The following is a 14,393-nucleotide window of genomic DNA, read 5'->3' on the forward strand; positions in this document are numbered from 1 at the left end:
CCCTTAGCCCAGTTATGCTGTTCAGGGATTTACAAAAAAAAAAAAAAAGAAAAAAAAAAAAGAAAAAGAAAAAAAAAAAAGGTGCTTTCAAGGACATCTATTTTCTTTGCAGAAGTGGTAATTAATATTCTGTACTAAGTGGATTTGACAGGTGCAAAGTGCTGACTGAGAAAATTGTGCCATCATCTTTGCAGTTCTGTACAAGAGCAAAAGTTGACATCACAAATTGTGCTTGATTTTGTTAGGCTGGGCTCTATGTAAAGGCAGGAAGTCTTGGAAAGTGATATAGAAGCTGAATATTTACTTCTGGCCTGGACTTTTAAATGGGCAGCTCTAGGGGCAGAGTAGCTCTTTTTATAACCTCATTCTTGGACCACTTTTCCTAAAAGAGGAAAGAGTGTTGCATGACTCACATCTTTTTCTTCTACATTTAACACTTTTTGGTTTGCACAGAAACAGTCCAGATACCCCAAAGTCTGAATCTCCTATTTATTCTCACTCAGGTGATTTTTAGTATCTGAAGATACCGTTGCTCAGTGGAAATGTCAGGCATGCCAGCACTGAGCCACAGTTTCTGAAGACAATCAAAGTCCATAAAATGAAGCTTCTTAATTTAAAAATGGTCCTTGTTTCTAGCTTGAAAGAAAGCATACAAACTCTGAACAAGTTGCACCAGGTTAAACTACTGAAAATCAATGGTAGATTGTTAGGAAAAATATCCAAGGAACAGTAAGGATATTGTTTGAAAGACAAATAAAATTAAGAAAAGGGAAAATATCCTTTTCTGATTTATCATCCTGTAAAATGTCTACTAAGAGACTACCACTCTGTTTCAAGACCAAGAGACAGACCTCTCAACAAGTAATTTTAAAAAGTAATGAATTATAAAAACTGCAAAATGGAACCTGAAGACACATCTTAGACCTACAACCTAAATTTTTATAATCTCTGGAAGTCACAAAAAGCTTATTTACTATGCCTCAGTGGCATCGCACTAAGCAATCCCAGCCTATTTGTTGAAAGCTGACACTAAAACAATTATCAAGATTACAAAAAGCACCACACCATGCATATATTGTTCTAAACACATTGAATTGCAATTTGTTTTTTTTTTGCATGTTAATTGCTAAAAGCCTTAGAATGTTCTCGAATAAGAGATTATTCCTGTGCAAATAATCAATCCCTTAACTTTGACAGCACTGTACTTTTCAGTTTTTCATAACAGCTCTTCAACCAAACTTTTATAATTCAGAAAGTACAAAGTAGGATTGGTATTGGGGAGGATCATAAACTTATGTGCTAGTGCTTTTTATTGATGGATGGCTCAGTGTGCACACTGACTATCTTCTAAATGCAGACTTCGATTTTTCTCCTATTATATCAGGTAATTGGTGCATTACTGGATCAAGGCTAATAGACTTGGTGTGTCATACAATATCTTGCTCTTGCCTAAAGAGGAAAACTGCCAGCAATGGGGGAAATACCTAGTGGCTATGTCATTCCTCCAAAGTCTCCTATTCTAGTGCTTCTGTCAAAAAAGCACATACACACCCATAACCTGTGGACCAAGTCTGAAGGTTTATTTGCCCTAAACTTTCCAAAATGAGAAATAGGTTTGTTAGATTATTTATCCACATTCTGTTGAAAAACCTTATGAGCCACTAAGCAAACATGAATACTGCACAGCACTATGCTATCCCCATGTTGAAGTGTCTCTTAGAAATACTGGCTACTGCAATTCTTATTAACAATCCCTGGTGTCACAGAGGTCAGATCCTGGGTTTGAGGCAGCCTTGGTTTATTTTAGCTTGAGTTGTGTGGCCCTGGACAGGGACTCTGAATAAAGAAATCCCCATGCCTTCATACCCTCACAGTCTGTGCACAAGATCTTCACGCGCCCTATGTGCGCCTCTTGATCCAATAGAAATTTATGGTCTGGGATCTTCCAACTCCTCATTGGATTCTTTATCGATGTCCACAGGGATCCACATGGATCACCTTCTGGCTTGGTGCAGCCTTGGGACCCTCTTTTGTGTTACTGGGTACCAAGGTCTCAGCCCTTACCTGAAAGTATCTGGTCTTTCTATGTTTCCTCCCTGCTGAGCCAGCCATGCTGACAAGGGGAGCTCATTTCAAGTTCACGTATAGTGTTTTGTACAGGGCCTATTCATGCTAAGTTGTAAGCAAGTTACAATTAAATTTAAGCCTATGTATTTCTCATATTCTATAAGTAAATTTATTTTAATCCCACACAGACAGACACCTAGAGAGGAAAACACCATGCTGTAAGCCTTTGATTGTTGCATTTGTTGTATTACTTCATTGGAAGGATGGTGAGGCATTGTAATAGGCTGCCCATGGTAGTGGTTGAGTCACCATCCCTGGAGGTGTTCACCTGTGGGTGTGGCACTTGGGGATATGGTTTAGTGCTAAACATGGTGGTGCTGGGTTAAAGACTCAATGACCTTAGAGGGCTTTTCCAACATCAGCAGTTCTCTATGATTACAGCATGGGGTAAAATCATTGTCTCTGGCAGCCACATTTACTTCACACTGCAGCAAAAGGTGAAGACACTCTTTGTTTAAGACCTCATATGTCACCGTGAGTGGAAAATAAAATGAAAAAGCTTTCCATATAGGTTTACTACTTCAAACACAAATTTGCAGGCAGACTGTGCTTTTCTTGATTGCTAGTTCGTTGCGGTCTCCATAGGATAACTTTTGACAGTAACTTTTTGGGGTACAAGGCTGAGATACGAAGTTTTCCAGGAACACGCACCAGTGCCTGGACCAGTAGCAGTGCCAAACCCCAGGCTGCCATCACCAGTGTAGCTAATAAGAAAAATGTGTAAGAAAATAAAAAATAATTTTGTTCTTATAAAGAAGCCAGAAGTAATTGCCACAGTTACTAGAAGCTGGTTTGGTGATGATCGTGGGAGATTATTAAGAAAAGAGAGGGAATTTAAGGATGAACTATTACCCAAACTTCTGACACAGTCTAAATGTGGTCAAAGTCGTGTAAACAACTGGACAGGGGACTCAGCAGGGGAGAAGATGCGATGGAGCAGGGGGAAGGCAAACGGGCAACAGCTGCCTTCGCTCGGCGGGCAGCGGGGCTGCGGGCGGTGCGCGGAGGCGCTGCTGCCGGCGAGGGGCGGGCAGGGCAAGTGATAAACGGGGCGCGATCGCCCCGACGGCGCCGCCCCCTCTCAGAGCTACCGAGGTCGCGGACGGGAGCGGGCGCATTGTCTCGGGAAGGCACGGCGGGGTGGAGCCGGACTCCGCGCTGGGCTCCCCGGGCCGTCTTGTTCGGGGAGGGCGGTGGCCAGCTGTGCTGAGCCCCGCTCCGTGCCGGCCGCCTTCAACTCGCCTCGTCCCGTCTCCGTGCCCACCCGCCCAGGAACGGAGAGAAGCGCGGGCAGAAGGGCCGGCAGGAGGAGGGAGGGAGCCGCCTCGCCGGGGGTTTGCCCAGCTGTCCGCGATGGGACGCGACCCCGCCTGAGCACCTGCCGGCAGCCCCCCGCTCCCCTCATCCTTCGACGCCGCTATGGAGAGCCCCGCGGGCGGCAGCGCGGCCGCGGAGCCGGCGCCCCCCGGCGCGGAGCCGGAGCTGGCGGCCGGCGGCCCGGCGGAGGCGGAGGCGGCGGAGGGGGGCCCGGCAGCCCCGCGGCCGCGCTGCCTGCGGGCCGTGTACGTGCTGAACGACCCGCCCAAGGCGGGCGCCGGGGCGCGGAGCCCCGAGGCCGGGGCGCGGCAGTGCCTACAGCGGGCCTGCGAGGCCGAGGGAGCCCAGCTCAGCACCGTCAACTTCGGCGAGCTGGACTTCGGAGAGACGGCGGTGCTGGACGCCTTCTACGACGCGGGTGAGCGGGCTGGGCTGAGGCGGGACGCGGGGCGGGGGCTCGGGCTCCAGCCTGCCCCGAGCCGCCTTCCCGGGTCGTGCCGGGACACTGCCGGCTGGGCGGGGTACGCGCGGTGAATATGGTGCCGGAGACGAGGGGAGCGGGGCTCTTGGCTAGGGGTGTGGGCACAGGGAGGTGGGTATGAAGGGATCCTCGTGTAATGCGTCCAGTACAGGGAGCATTTGTGAGTTGGTGAGAGAAAAAAGTTGAGGGTCTTAACAGCATCTCCTTGAGTCGCCACTGTGCGTTGCCCCGGTAGGACTGTGGATCTTACCAGCCGATTCTTAAGGAGTAGCAGAGCTCCTCCCGGGGTGGTTTGCTAAGAACCCTCTTCCAGCTCCCAGGCTGATGGGGAGCTTAGAGTGAGATACAACACAAAGACATGCATGCCAGCCTCTAATCTGGTTTGGCCAGAGGCTTCGTGTTCACCACTCTCACTCCCGACTGGACGGTAAAATTGGCTTGTATGTGAACAAGGTGATGCTGTATTGCTCTGAACAAGGGCCCTGAGGAAGATTTGTAGGTATTGCCCACCCTATTCAAGTTCCAGCTGGTGACAGGTGTCTGTCTGATGGTTCAAAAGAAAGCTGCTGTCCTATCTCCACTCAGAAACACCTGGCTGGCTTGGCACTGTGGCAGAGAACTGTGAGCTTTTTGAGTGTACATTGGAAGCCTCTGAACGAATAGGTATTATAAACTAATCAAGGTGAGTATGTGGACATTTTGGTGGCATGCAGACATACTTTTTTTCTCCTATCTGTATGAATCAGAATTAGGAAATGCTGGAAATTCACAGATTCCAAAGACGGAAAGTACTCTTTAAATCTCTTTAAGTACTCTTTAAGTTGATGTTCATCTTTCACAAGAACTTTGTTTTGCTCATGAGATGTGTTAAAGGATATTTCCTAAAACTTTAGTCTTATTTTAAATTCTCATGTGATTGAGTCTATTTCATCCCAATAAATCACCCAAATATTGAGGAATCTCACATCCTTTTTTGTCTGTTTCTTTCCCCAGTCAGGGGTTTTTGTTATGTCTCTGCTAGCAGGGTTGGCAAGTATGTAATATATTATTTGTGTGTCTTAGTACACAAACACAACCTAGCAATTTCTTTTATAGCCCTTCTGAAGGTAAGCATAGTAATGTACTCATCAAGACAAAATTATTCCTTCATTTCTACTAATAGTGCTATTAATGTACTAGACACACACCTGCTGTGCATTGTACTGAGAGTCTGAAACAGCTATTTTAAAGGGGTTATTAAATTACTGCATTCTGAAGTGAATACCTCTTCTCTAGGAATGTGCCCTAAATTTGCAGACTTTTGATTCAAGTCATCTTATCGGACCAAGGTAATTTTATCAATTAATAACACTTGGTGGTATTGCAAAGTGCCTTTTTACTGGATACACCTTCAACACTCTTATATGTTTTTTTTTTCAATTAAAAACTATTTGAATAGTCTGTAATCTGGAATTGTTCCAAAGGAGACTGTTAAAAATAGACTATTTGTGGATTTCTTTCCAGTAGCAACAATTTGAGATCAGCCATGGGGACAACTTCTTAGTTTATGTAATGTATGCCTGGGATTGCTGGCATCTATTCAGTTCTTAAGAGCACCACCATTAAGAAAAAGTTTTAATGTGAACCCTCCTATGGCTCATGATGAACTTTGTGTTAGGAAGTTCCTGTGTGTTTACTTTAAAAAGAAAAAAAATGTAAAGGTTAATTGCTGCCTGGGTAAAATATTAAGCAGGTGTTTCCCATACTGAAGATACCTCCTACAGTGTATATTTACTTCTTTCTTTCTCTTATAGTGTATATTTACTTTCTGTAGCTGAGGGGCAGAACCTTAAAAAGTAATTCCTCTTGCTTTGTAGCAAGTGGTGGGGTCTGTAAGAGATGCTTTCCTGTTGCTCTTTCTTGGTTTACTAGTGCAGCCTTAACCATCTACTAATGTCTAATGACTGAGTAGCAAAGACCAAAAGACCATCTCACTGTGAGTAGTATTGATGGCTCTTTGTTAAAAATGTTATCCATTAGCCTTTTTCCTGGATCATGCCTGAAATTGTAGCCTTTGCTCAGCATTTAGACAACCCCCTCCAAAGCAAGTTTATTTACCTTAGTTAGTATACATCTATAAGTACCTTTTGTGACAAAATCAGCAAAATTTAAGGACAGAGTGCAATGAAAAACATCAACAGAAACCTCTTTCCTGTCTGCAGGCAGTTTTTCTGGTAGATGTTTTTTTTTTGGTAAAACCAAAGTGCTGCAAACCCACTTAAATTCCACAATCACAGTATATGTGTGTTTTTCCTTGAGTGTAGTCATTACTGACTTCCCATCACTTGGAATCTTCTTGTGAATGGATGTATGACTTATGCCTTTAGTTAGATATTGCAGACCTGCAGGTAATGCAGGATGACCTTGATCTTAATAAATCACCCAGCTTTCTAAGGTTTTGCTTTGCTAAATGAGAACTACAAGACTCGTGAGAGCAAACTTACAAGTTGTGAAATAAGAACTTGGTAAAAGAAAAATAAGATTTCTTTGCTCAGTGTGTGCTAGAAACAAGCTGTCGGCAAAGCAATTTATGTTTTTCAAAAATGGGCAATGATATCTACCTAACAGAGGAGCAATAAGGATGCTTGCATACACTGACTGTGTCTCTGGGAAGAAAGGTAATATTTTTGACTAAAACTGAGCACAGGGCAGTAGTGTGAAGCTTTTTTGCAGAAAATAAAAGCAATTTTCCCTAGGAACAGTGAGCCTAGGAGCTAACTAAGAATTTTTAGAGTTCTTCAGAATTATCCCATGAAGAAAATCAAACTATAGGCACTATAGTGCATTCATAAACAGCTTGAGAGACACAGTGAAAAGGTGAGTGTGACTTGGCTATAGTGATGTTACAGGTAGAATGATTCATAGCTGCAAAGGATCTTTCTGTTCTGAATCTACTAAGAAAGCAAACATGATGTCAGAGTCAAATGTCTGACCTGTACCTCTGGAAGGGTGATGTTAGATAGAAAAAAATGTAGCTTTTCCATGTCTACTCAAATCTTTATCAGATCTTAGTGCCTGGAGTGCCAGGCAATAGGGTTTGGCTACAGCTTTAAGTGGAGTGTACAAAATACGGTTATACAGGTTTTGGGTGTTCCCATTTTGGTTTATGAAATCCTGTCTCTGTAGCTGATCATACTTTTCCCTTGTGAGAGTGCAGCAATATGTTTTGAGGCTTGGAATATTTGTTTGACCATTTGATCACAGCATTTAGAAATTATACAGTCAGCAGGATGAAAATCAGCTGAAAGGAAGACAAGCTAGAGAGAGAGAGTGGTGTACTGAGAAATAGAGCTAAATGCTAAATGAGGTAAATGAGTATTCCTCTGGCAATCCAGGAAACTTTCAGATAATTTGTGAATATAGGGGAATATTTTGAACCCTGTTCTGTTTTGCTACATACTAACTTCTCTAATCAATATCATGTGTGATAAGGCAGCCCCAAAATGCATGGTCAGATACCTGTATCTGCAGACTTCTTTTCATCTAGAGCCAAGACTTGGGAGTGAGCTCAAACAGAGACTGAAACATGGGTCCTCCTTACTTCTGTACCATAGATGAACCACTCTTAACTCTAATTTTTTGTCCCTGAAACTCTTTTTCTTCATGTTATGCTGTGAAAGGGGAAGGAGGAAATATATTTGCTGGAACCTAATTTTCAGGCACCTGCTGAGAGAATCATTGTTGCCTGTCCTCCAGTTACCTGCCCTGAAATCCTCTGCCCTCAGAAGGCCAGTGTCCCCACCTCAGAATTGGCAGGGATGCTTCAGCTTCTTCAGCCTGAAGGCTGAGTGTACCAGGTGCAGTAAACACTTGTCTCTGGTTTAGGATAATATACAGCGTGGTAACCGCTGTAGCTTAGCTGGGGGCACAGCTTCCCTTGCTGATTCTGTCACAGGGAATGCAGTCTCTGACAGGAATGACAGCTGAGGGCAATAACTTCTTAGAGAAACTTCATCATACCTTCCTGCTGCAGTTTATCTTTGCCCCTGGGTGTGACAGTGAGCAGTAGTGGAGTTAAGGGTTAGTGCTCTGATGTTTACTTCAGCAGGCAGGTTTGTTGTTTTTCTGAGGAATACTTGAAATCTTTCCTTTCTTTCCCCGTGCATATCACTCAGTGGATAGGGGTGTATTTGCTTTAAATCTCTAGAGATATATATACCAGAGAATACAGAAGTACAAAGAGAAGCAAACCAACCATCCTCAGAAAAGGAAAGTGGTGGATGAGAGGCTGGGCAGAGCTGTTGGGACCTGATCTTTTATCTCTGTGTGGTGCTACACATCTAGAATGACTTCAGGTGTCTCCAGCAAAGCTCTGCATTGTGACATCAAACAAAATATTCTGATAACAAAACCCTGAATTTATTATACCAGTGTTGTAGTCCTTTTATATCCAAGTGTGTGAGGCTGGTGTTAAATGACAGTAACAAGCCTGATACAATCCATGAGGTCTGTATGTTACTGTCACAAAACAGTTTAGGTTGGCAGGGACCTTAAAGATAAACCCCTCTGACATAGGTAGAGACACCTTCCACTAAACCAGGTTGCTCAAGGTCCTGTCCAGCCTTGTTCTGAACACCTTAGGGGTGGAGTATCCACAATCTCTCTGGACAACCTATTCCAGTGCCTCACAACCCTCCAAGAAAATAATTTCTCTGTAACCTCCAACTTAAACCTGCCCTTTTTCAGTTAAAAAACATTGCCCCTTGTCCATTGCAGTCAATCCCAAGTCTGTTAGGTCTGAAAAATGGCTTTGAGTCAACTCTTCTGCTTTTCCTGTGTGTAACCTGAAATTCATCTTGCATATGTTCTGTGAAGTAGCTCTTTTAATGTCAGCTGAGCAGGCTTAGAAACCTGCAAATAAATAACCATAAGTAGGTTAGATGGAATTCATTAACTTTTCTGTGGTGTATTGCTATGGGCCAAATGCAAGATGAGAGCTGTATTCAAAGGAGAATCTCTCTCTGATGGAGAGAGATTGTTTTATTACTTCTCCTTTTGGAACATCTCTTTTTAGCTGTGATGGGCCATATGGAAAAACATACCAACAATCCAAACCCAGTACAAGTCCTACCTTTTAATGAAGCTTTGAATGAAGTTGTTTGCATTTCTAAAAATCTGATGCTAGCCTGCAAAATTGGACTTCTTCCATTGTTCCAAGGTGAGATTATGAATAAATGCATGTACTATCTATGTGAAGTGACTCATTTCTGTGCCATGAATTTTGGATAAATGAAAAATTAAAAAGAATGCAGATTTTTTTTCATGTTTCCTCTGCATGATATTTTCTTCCATAAGAAAGCCCCAAAAAAATCATATAACAACCCAGCAGTCCTGCTTTAGGGCAAATTTAGAGGAAACTTCCAAAGGGGTCCCTCTAGAAAGCAGATTCAAGTGGCCCCACCCTCTACTGGTTCAGGAAAAGATTTCCTTGGAGAAAAGTGGAAAAAAAATGTTTCTTTAACAAGCAAAGTATTCACAAGCATAAAAACATTATTAATACTGAACAATAAAACCTCTCACTGTTCTGAAGAGATGGCAAATTCAGAAAGTCCTTGTCGTGGGGTGTAGCTGAGCTCGCTCAGTCCCTTCAGCGCTGGAAAGTGCCGAGCCCAGGTCCCAGTGGGCCCCAGGTGGGAGCTCCCAGGTTTGTCAGGGGTTTCAGGGGTTTCAGTCCAGAGCAGGCCAATCAGTTCCTAAAAAAAAAAAAAAAAAAAGCCACAGTCCAGGGAACTTCTCTGCCTCAGCTGAAAAACTAACTGAAAGCAAAGGACAACACAGTCCATGAGACAGAATGTGGGGGAGCAAGTGCAGTTTCTGCCAACAAACTGCGCGCTTCTTCTCCCCAGCTTTGCTCTCAGGACCAGTCTTAAAGGTGCAGAACTTAACATCCAGCATAAACAGGACAGACAACTAGGGCTACAAGCATTGTAAAGTCACCCAGGACACCAGCCTACAGCTGTCCGTTTTCTTTTCTCATCTTTCTTTCTTCCTGGGCTTAAATACTAAATTTGAGAAGGGTTCTCAGAATTTGACTGTGGACTCTGTGTGACTGGGTTTTGTAAGCAGAAGCACATGAGATGATTTCTGAGTGTTGAACCAGCTAACAAGGAATCATCTCTCTGAATACAACATATATGATGTGTTTCTGTTTTAACTTACTCTACAAGTAATGTTTTTCACTGTGTGATTTTAAGTCTTATTGAATCTCACTAAATAGACTTAGAAGCTTTTACACCCATTACAATAATTACAAATTACTTCAAAAATTTGAACATGTAAGATTATTCTGAAGACAGGAACACAACTACATCTATTGGATTTCCTTAGTTCTGAAGACAAATTATTGTCACATGGCCCTTGAAAACACTGCAGTTAAAATGGGTTTTGGCTGTTTGTTTTTAATATTGTTTAATTAATTTCTTAAAATAAAACTTGCAGCATTTTCTGGAATTCTTCATATCAATGCATATTGTTCTGATACAGTTTTTTTTCCTCTGGTAGGAGGAAAGAACTGTGCTGGCTATGCATACCAGTCCACAAATTCTAAAAGTTTTGGTTTTTTTTTAAGAATTATATGCAACTGTAGTTTTCATAAAGTTCCTAAGTTGCTCTGAAGGAATCTACTGTACCGTTTGACTGTGAGATGCTGGCAAGCAGATCTCCAGTTCTGCCTTTCTGCATTTCAAGTTGACTTCCAGTGACTCCCAGCCACTCTTCTCCTTTGCAATGACTGCTCAGTCTTGCTGGGCTGTGTGTAGCATACTCTTCATAGGTTGAAGAATTGTTTCTCTTAGATCTGAAGTCACAAAATTAGGTTAAAGGAAAATAAAGGTAGTGTTTGCTTATGTGGGTTAATTACATTGCTTTAATTTCTATCCTCCCATAAAATAGATAAATTATGGTAGATATGTGGTAGCTCATATTATGTTCTGCAGTCATGCTCTTCTTTTATCAGTGTTACCATACATTGCTTTCTAATTGTTAAATTACACTTGTGCATTCTAGTTAAAAAGTAACTAATGTTCCTGCTTTGCCTTGAGGTAATGCTCTTCTGATTTGTAAGGGCTTGTGCAAAACTTAGTCGAGAATTCAAGATATTTTGGTTTCCTCAAGATGGACTTGCATCAGAGTGGTCAAGGTTCTTGGCCAGGAACAAGAAGTGGGATACAGTGATTATGTGCATGATTATTATTTGATTTATATTATTTGATTTATATTATCCAATGTCTAAATACTGCTGTAATGCAGTATGTAAATAACTCTATCATCTATTAAAACAGGTAATAGTGCAATAGGGTCATGATCTCTCCAGTTATGAGCTTCAGTGAGACCCCCTTGCTTTCTAAACTCAGAGAAGTTTAGGTGTGGCTAGGTCCACTTAGTCTCAGATTTGGTCAACAGTTTATGTCTAAAGGCTTATAAGCAGGTTTGGCTAGAAAAGTATAGGTTAACAGTCTTTAGCCTTGAAGAGTTCACCATTCCAAAGCAACAAAGCACCTATGTAACTGCTTTTGGATTTTATCTCCACATGTGACCAGCTCTTCATGTTTTTCACTCATTGTCAATAAGTCAATGTTTCCCATCTTTAGGCTGCAGGCTTCTGTGCTGGGAAGGGGGCTCCACCTGGCAGCTGCTTGCAACACGAGGAGACCAGCTGGCCCAGTCTCTGCCAGCATTTTATACCCTTATGCCAGCCTGCATGCACCAAAGTCAGTCCTGAATATCTTGGCTCCCCCATCTCTGAAGTGCATTAATTATGCATTCAGATAATTCCTCCTGCAATACTCACCTGGTGTTCCAATCCTTGGGACAAGCCTCATTGCCATCAGGGACTGCAGAAAGGGAGAGGCTGTGTGTGGAAGTCACATGCACTGACCCAGCTATCTTTTGTCAGCATCACAAGCCTCAGATTCAAACTCTGCAAAACTCTGTTCTGGAAATACTCAGGGCATGCTGCTACTAATATGCATGTGGAGGAGCAGCTGCAAGGGCGTTATGTGGCTAAAATTTGGCAGTTGAGATGGGTGTAGGGTCTTTCATAGGGGGGGGCCTCCATGTGGTTTACCACTTGCAGGTGAAATCTGTGAACAGAGTAGGCTCTGGTTGCTGTGCACTTCAGGAGGGCTGTGAGTTGCTTTAGCCTCAGGCACCCATGTTGCTGTTTAAAGGTAGCCTGAGGCTGAGCCAAGAGAGGGCTTGCAGCTGTTGCTTTATCCTGTGCCCTGGCACAGGCTGGATATAAACAGCATAATCCTGTCTCAGCTGAGGTTGGGGGATTCAACGGGCAGCCAATGGGTCAAACGTGTCCCACATTATAATTTCACCTGACCTGTCTTCTTTCAGAAGTACTGCAAATACCTTCACCTTTTCCTGAGAGGGTGGGCTAGTTATAGAAACGTGCCAGGAGCAAAAAATGCATCATGGTAGTCTGCAAGGAGGAGACATGAATTCTGACACAAGTTCTGTATCACTGTGTCATGGGAAACCACCCAGGCTTTTTTTATCCTTCGCGGTACTCAGCCTGATGAGGTCAATGATTCTGCTGTGGTGTTCAAGGTGGTAGAATTGAAACTTCTCAAATATTCTTTGGTAATACTTTGGAGCATTTAAAGTTTTGTCTTAGTCAGTAGTTCAACAACTGTTCTGTCGTGGGGTGCAAAGCCCAGTGGGATTCACAACTTTAAAACGTGTACGCCAGCTTTTATTACATTGAAGGTATATGACCCCAGCCTTAGTTAGCATAATCTTCCTTTGCAGTGGGGTCTCATGACAGGCAGAAATCTGAAATGTAATGAAACAGTAATGACACTGTTAGGACTACATCCCTAGCCTTCTGCTGATGTGGGATGGTACAGCTAAATCTAGCAGTAAGGGAAGTACTCCAATTTATCACAGCAGAACTTGGGCACATATAGCTTTGTCTATTCTAGTATTTACTGCTTTTATGTTTAAATTATGTCTAAAAAGCCTTCAATATCTCTTTAAAGCAAGACACAAGGAGAATAATCTTGAAGTACTTTTTTAATCCTATTTCAGTACAATATTTTTTTATTTTGTGTCATGCTATGGAGAGAAGTGTGTTTGGATTCTCTGCATTTTGTGGGCTTTTTTCTGTTCAGGAAAACAACCCTTCATGCACAGAACTGTAGCTCAACCACGGGTGGCTGAGGACCTCTCAACAATTTGAAGAGTGTTTATCACATGATAAGTGTTTATCACATGGTTTCTAAAGCTTTTGAAATGTATGCCAAAAATGCATTAGTTCTGGAAAACAAACAAACTTCCATGAAAAACAGCATAATAATGAGCCTTCTCTAAAATTCTTCTGTTTCCTACTGATGCTGGCAGTGCTTTCCATGAATAGTGGTACTTTGTTGCCTCCAGGCAAGTCAAAACCAGTGGCTGGTTTTATGAAACTGGCTGTGGGGAAAATAACAGGTTTATTTTCTTTTTTAAAGTACCTTTTTCTTTTTTTTTTTTTATTCTTTTTTTTTTTTAATTTTTTGGGGTAGTGAATTATTTGCTACTTGATTGCTGTCCTTTCTCCCTCCTTCCCTTTAAATTTGTTACAACTATTTAGTAGCTAGATCAGCCACAAGAAATTGTGCTGAATCAAGTGTCTTTGCCTTAGTCACAGGAAAGCTGCAGGTTTTTTCTATTGCAAAAATTTATCTGCCTGTAATAATTTCATTCAGCTGCATTAACTCTAGTGTTGCTGCCTTTCACACACAGAAGGTGAAGAAAGAAATTTCTTTCTGGTAATTCGTGTGTTGAGGGAGACACTCATTGTTAGTTTTGCCTTTGCCTGGAGAGTGGCAAGGTGAAACTGGGCTTGGGAACTGGTAAATGAAAGCAGTACAAGGCTGTATTCTGTCTGTGTGTTGCTTTCTAACAGTGCTAGACCAGCCATCACTGTTGTGCTAATCTTAGTAGATAGCAGGAGAAAAGCTAATGTTTACAATGGTGTTACCCTTTGGTACTGGGCTGCCTTACTTAGCAGAGCTTCTGTGTGCACAATCCCGCTTCACACAGTAACTGTCAGCTTTTATCAGCATCAGCTCTGCCTTCTGTGGAACTGAGATACTTGTTTCAGATATTTTCTTTGTCAATGGATGTTTGGTATGCTTCAGTCTTTTTAAACCCAGTTTGAAAAGATGATTACCAAGCTCAAAGCCAAGCACTGTGCTTGTTTTTACTTCTGCTGTTTATGGGGCTTACAATAACTGACAAGTTATGGGTTGTTGTCAGCTGGAGAAAGTATTCAAATCAGAATGAAGTCTGAAAATGATTGAGATGGATTTCTTGTTTTCATGATAATTAAGTTGTAGAACAGATAAACTTAGCTTTTTCCTTATTATAATAACAAAACTAGGTAAGTCTTCATATTGTTTTGGGAAAACCAGAAACTGCCTTGACTTTCTGGCTTGTG

General features: G+C 42.3%; 1 protein-coding gene across 4 annotated transcripts in view; it reads left to right on the plus strand.

Annotated features, from left to right (window-relative positions):
- Positions 1 to 3,546: 3,546 nt before the first annotated feature.
- The window catches only part of MAP3K15 (mitogen-activated protein kinase kinase kinase 15), an 84,117-nt gene continuing 73,270 nt past the window's right edge, over positions 3,547 to 14,393 (plus strand). For 2 of the 4 annotated variants that reach the window (XM_088051913.1, XM_005516849.2), the window contains exon 1: positions 3,547 to 3,862. In XM_088051913.1, the coding sequence (XP_087908039.1) occupies positions 3,547 to 3,862 (316 nt within the window). Of the gene's footprint in view, positions 3,863 to 4,575; positions 4,608 to 5,200; positions 5,254 to 12,468; positions 12,521 to 14,393 lie in introns of those variants that run through there. The other 2 variants (XM_088051914.1, XM_088051915.1) reach the window with 2 other exon arrangements.

This window comes from Pseudopodoces humilis, chromosome 2 (assembly GCF_049639895.1).
Source record: "Pseudopodoces humilis isolate 2021_Gansu_Grassland_sample_001 chromosome 2, ASM4963989v1, whole genome shotgun sequence".
Lineage (NCBI taxonomy): Eukaryota > Metazoa > Chordata > Aves > Passeriformes > Paridae > Pseudopodoces > Pseudopodoces humilis.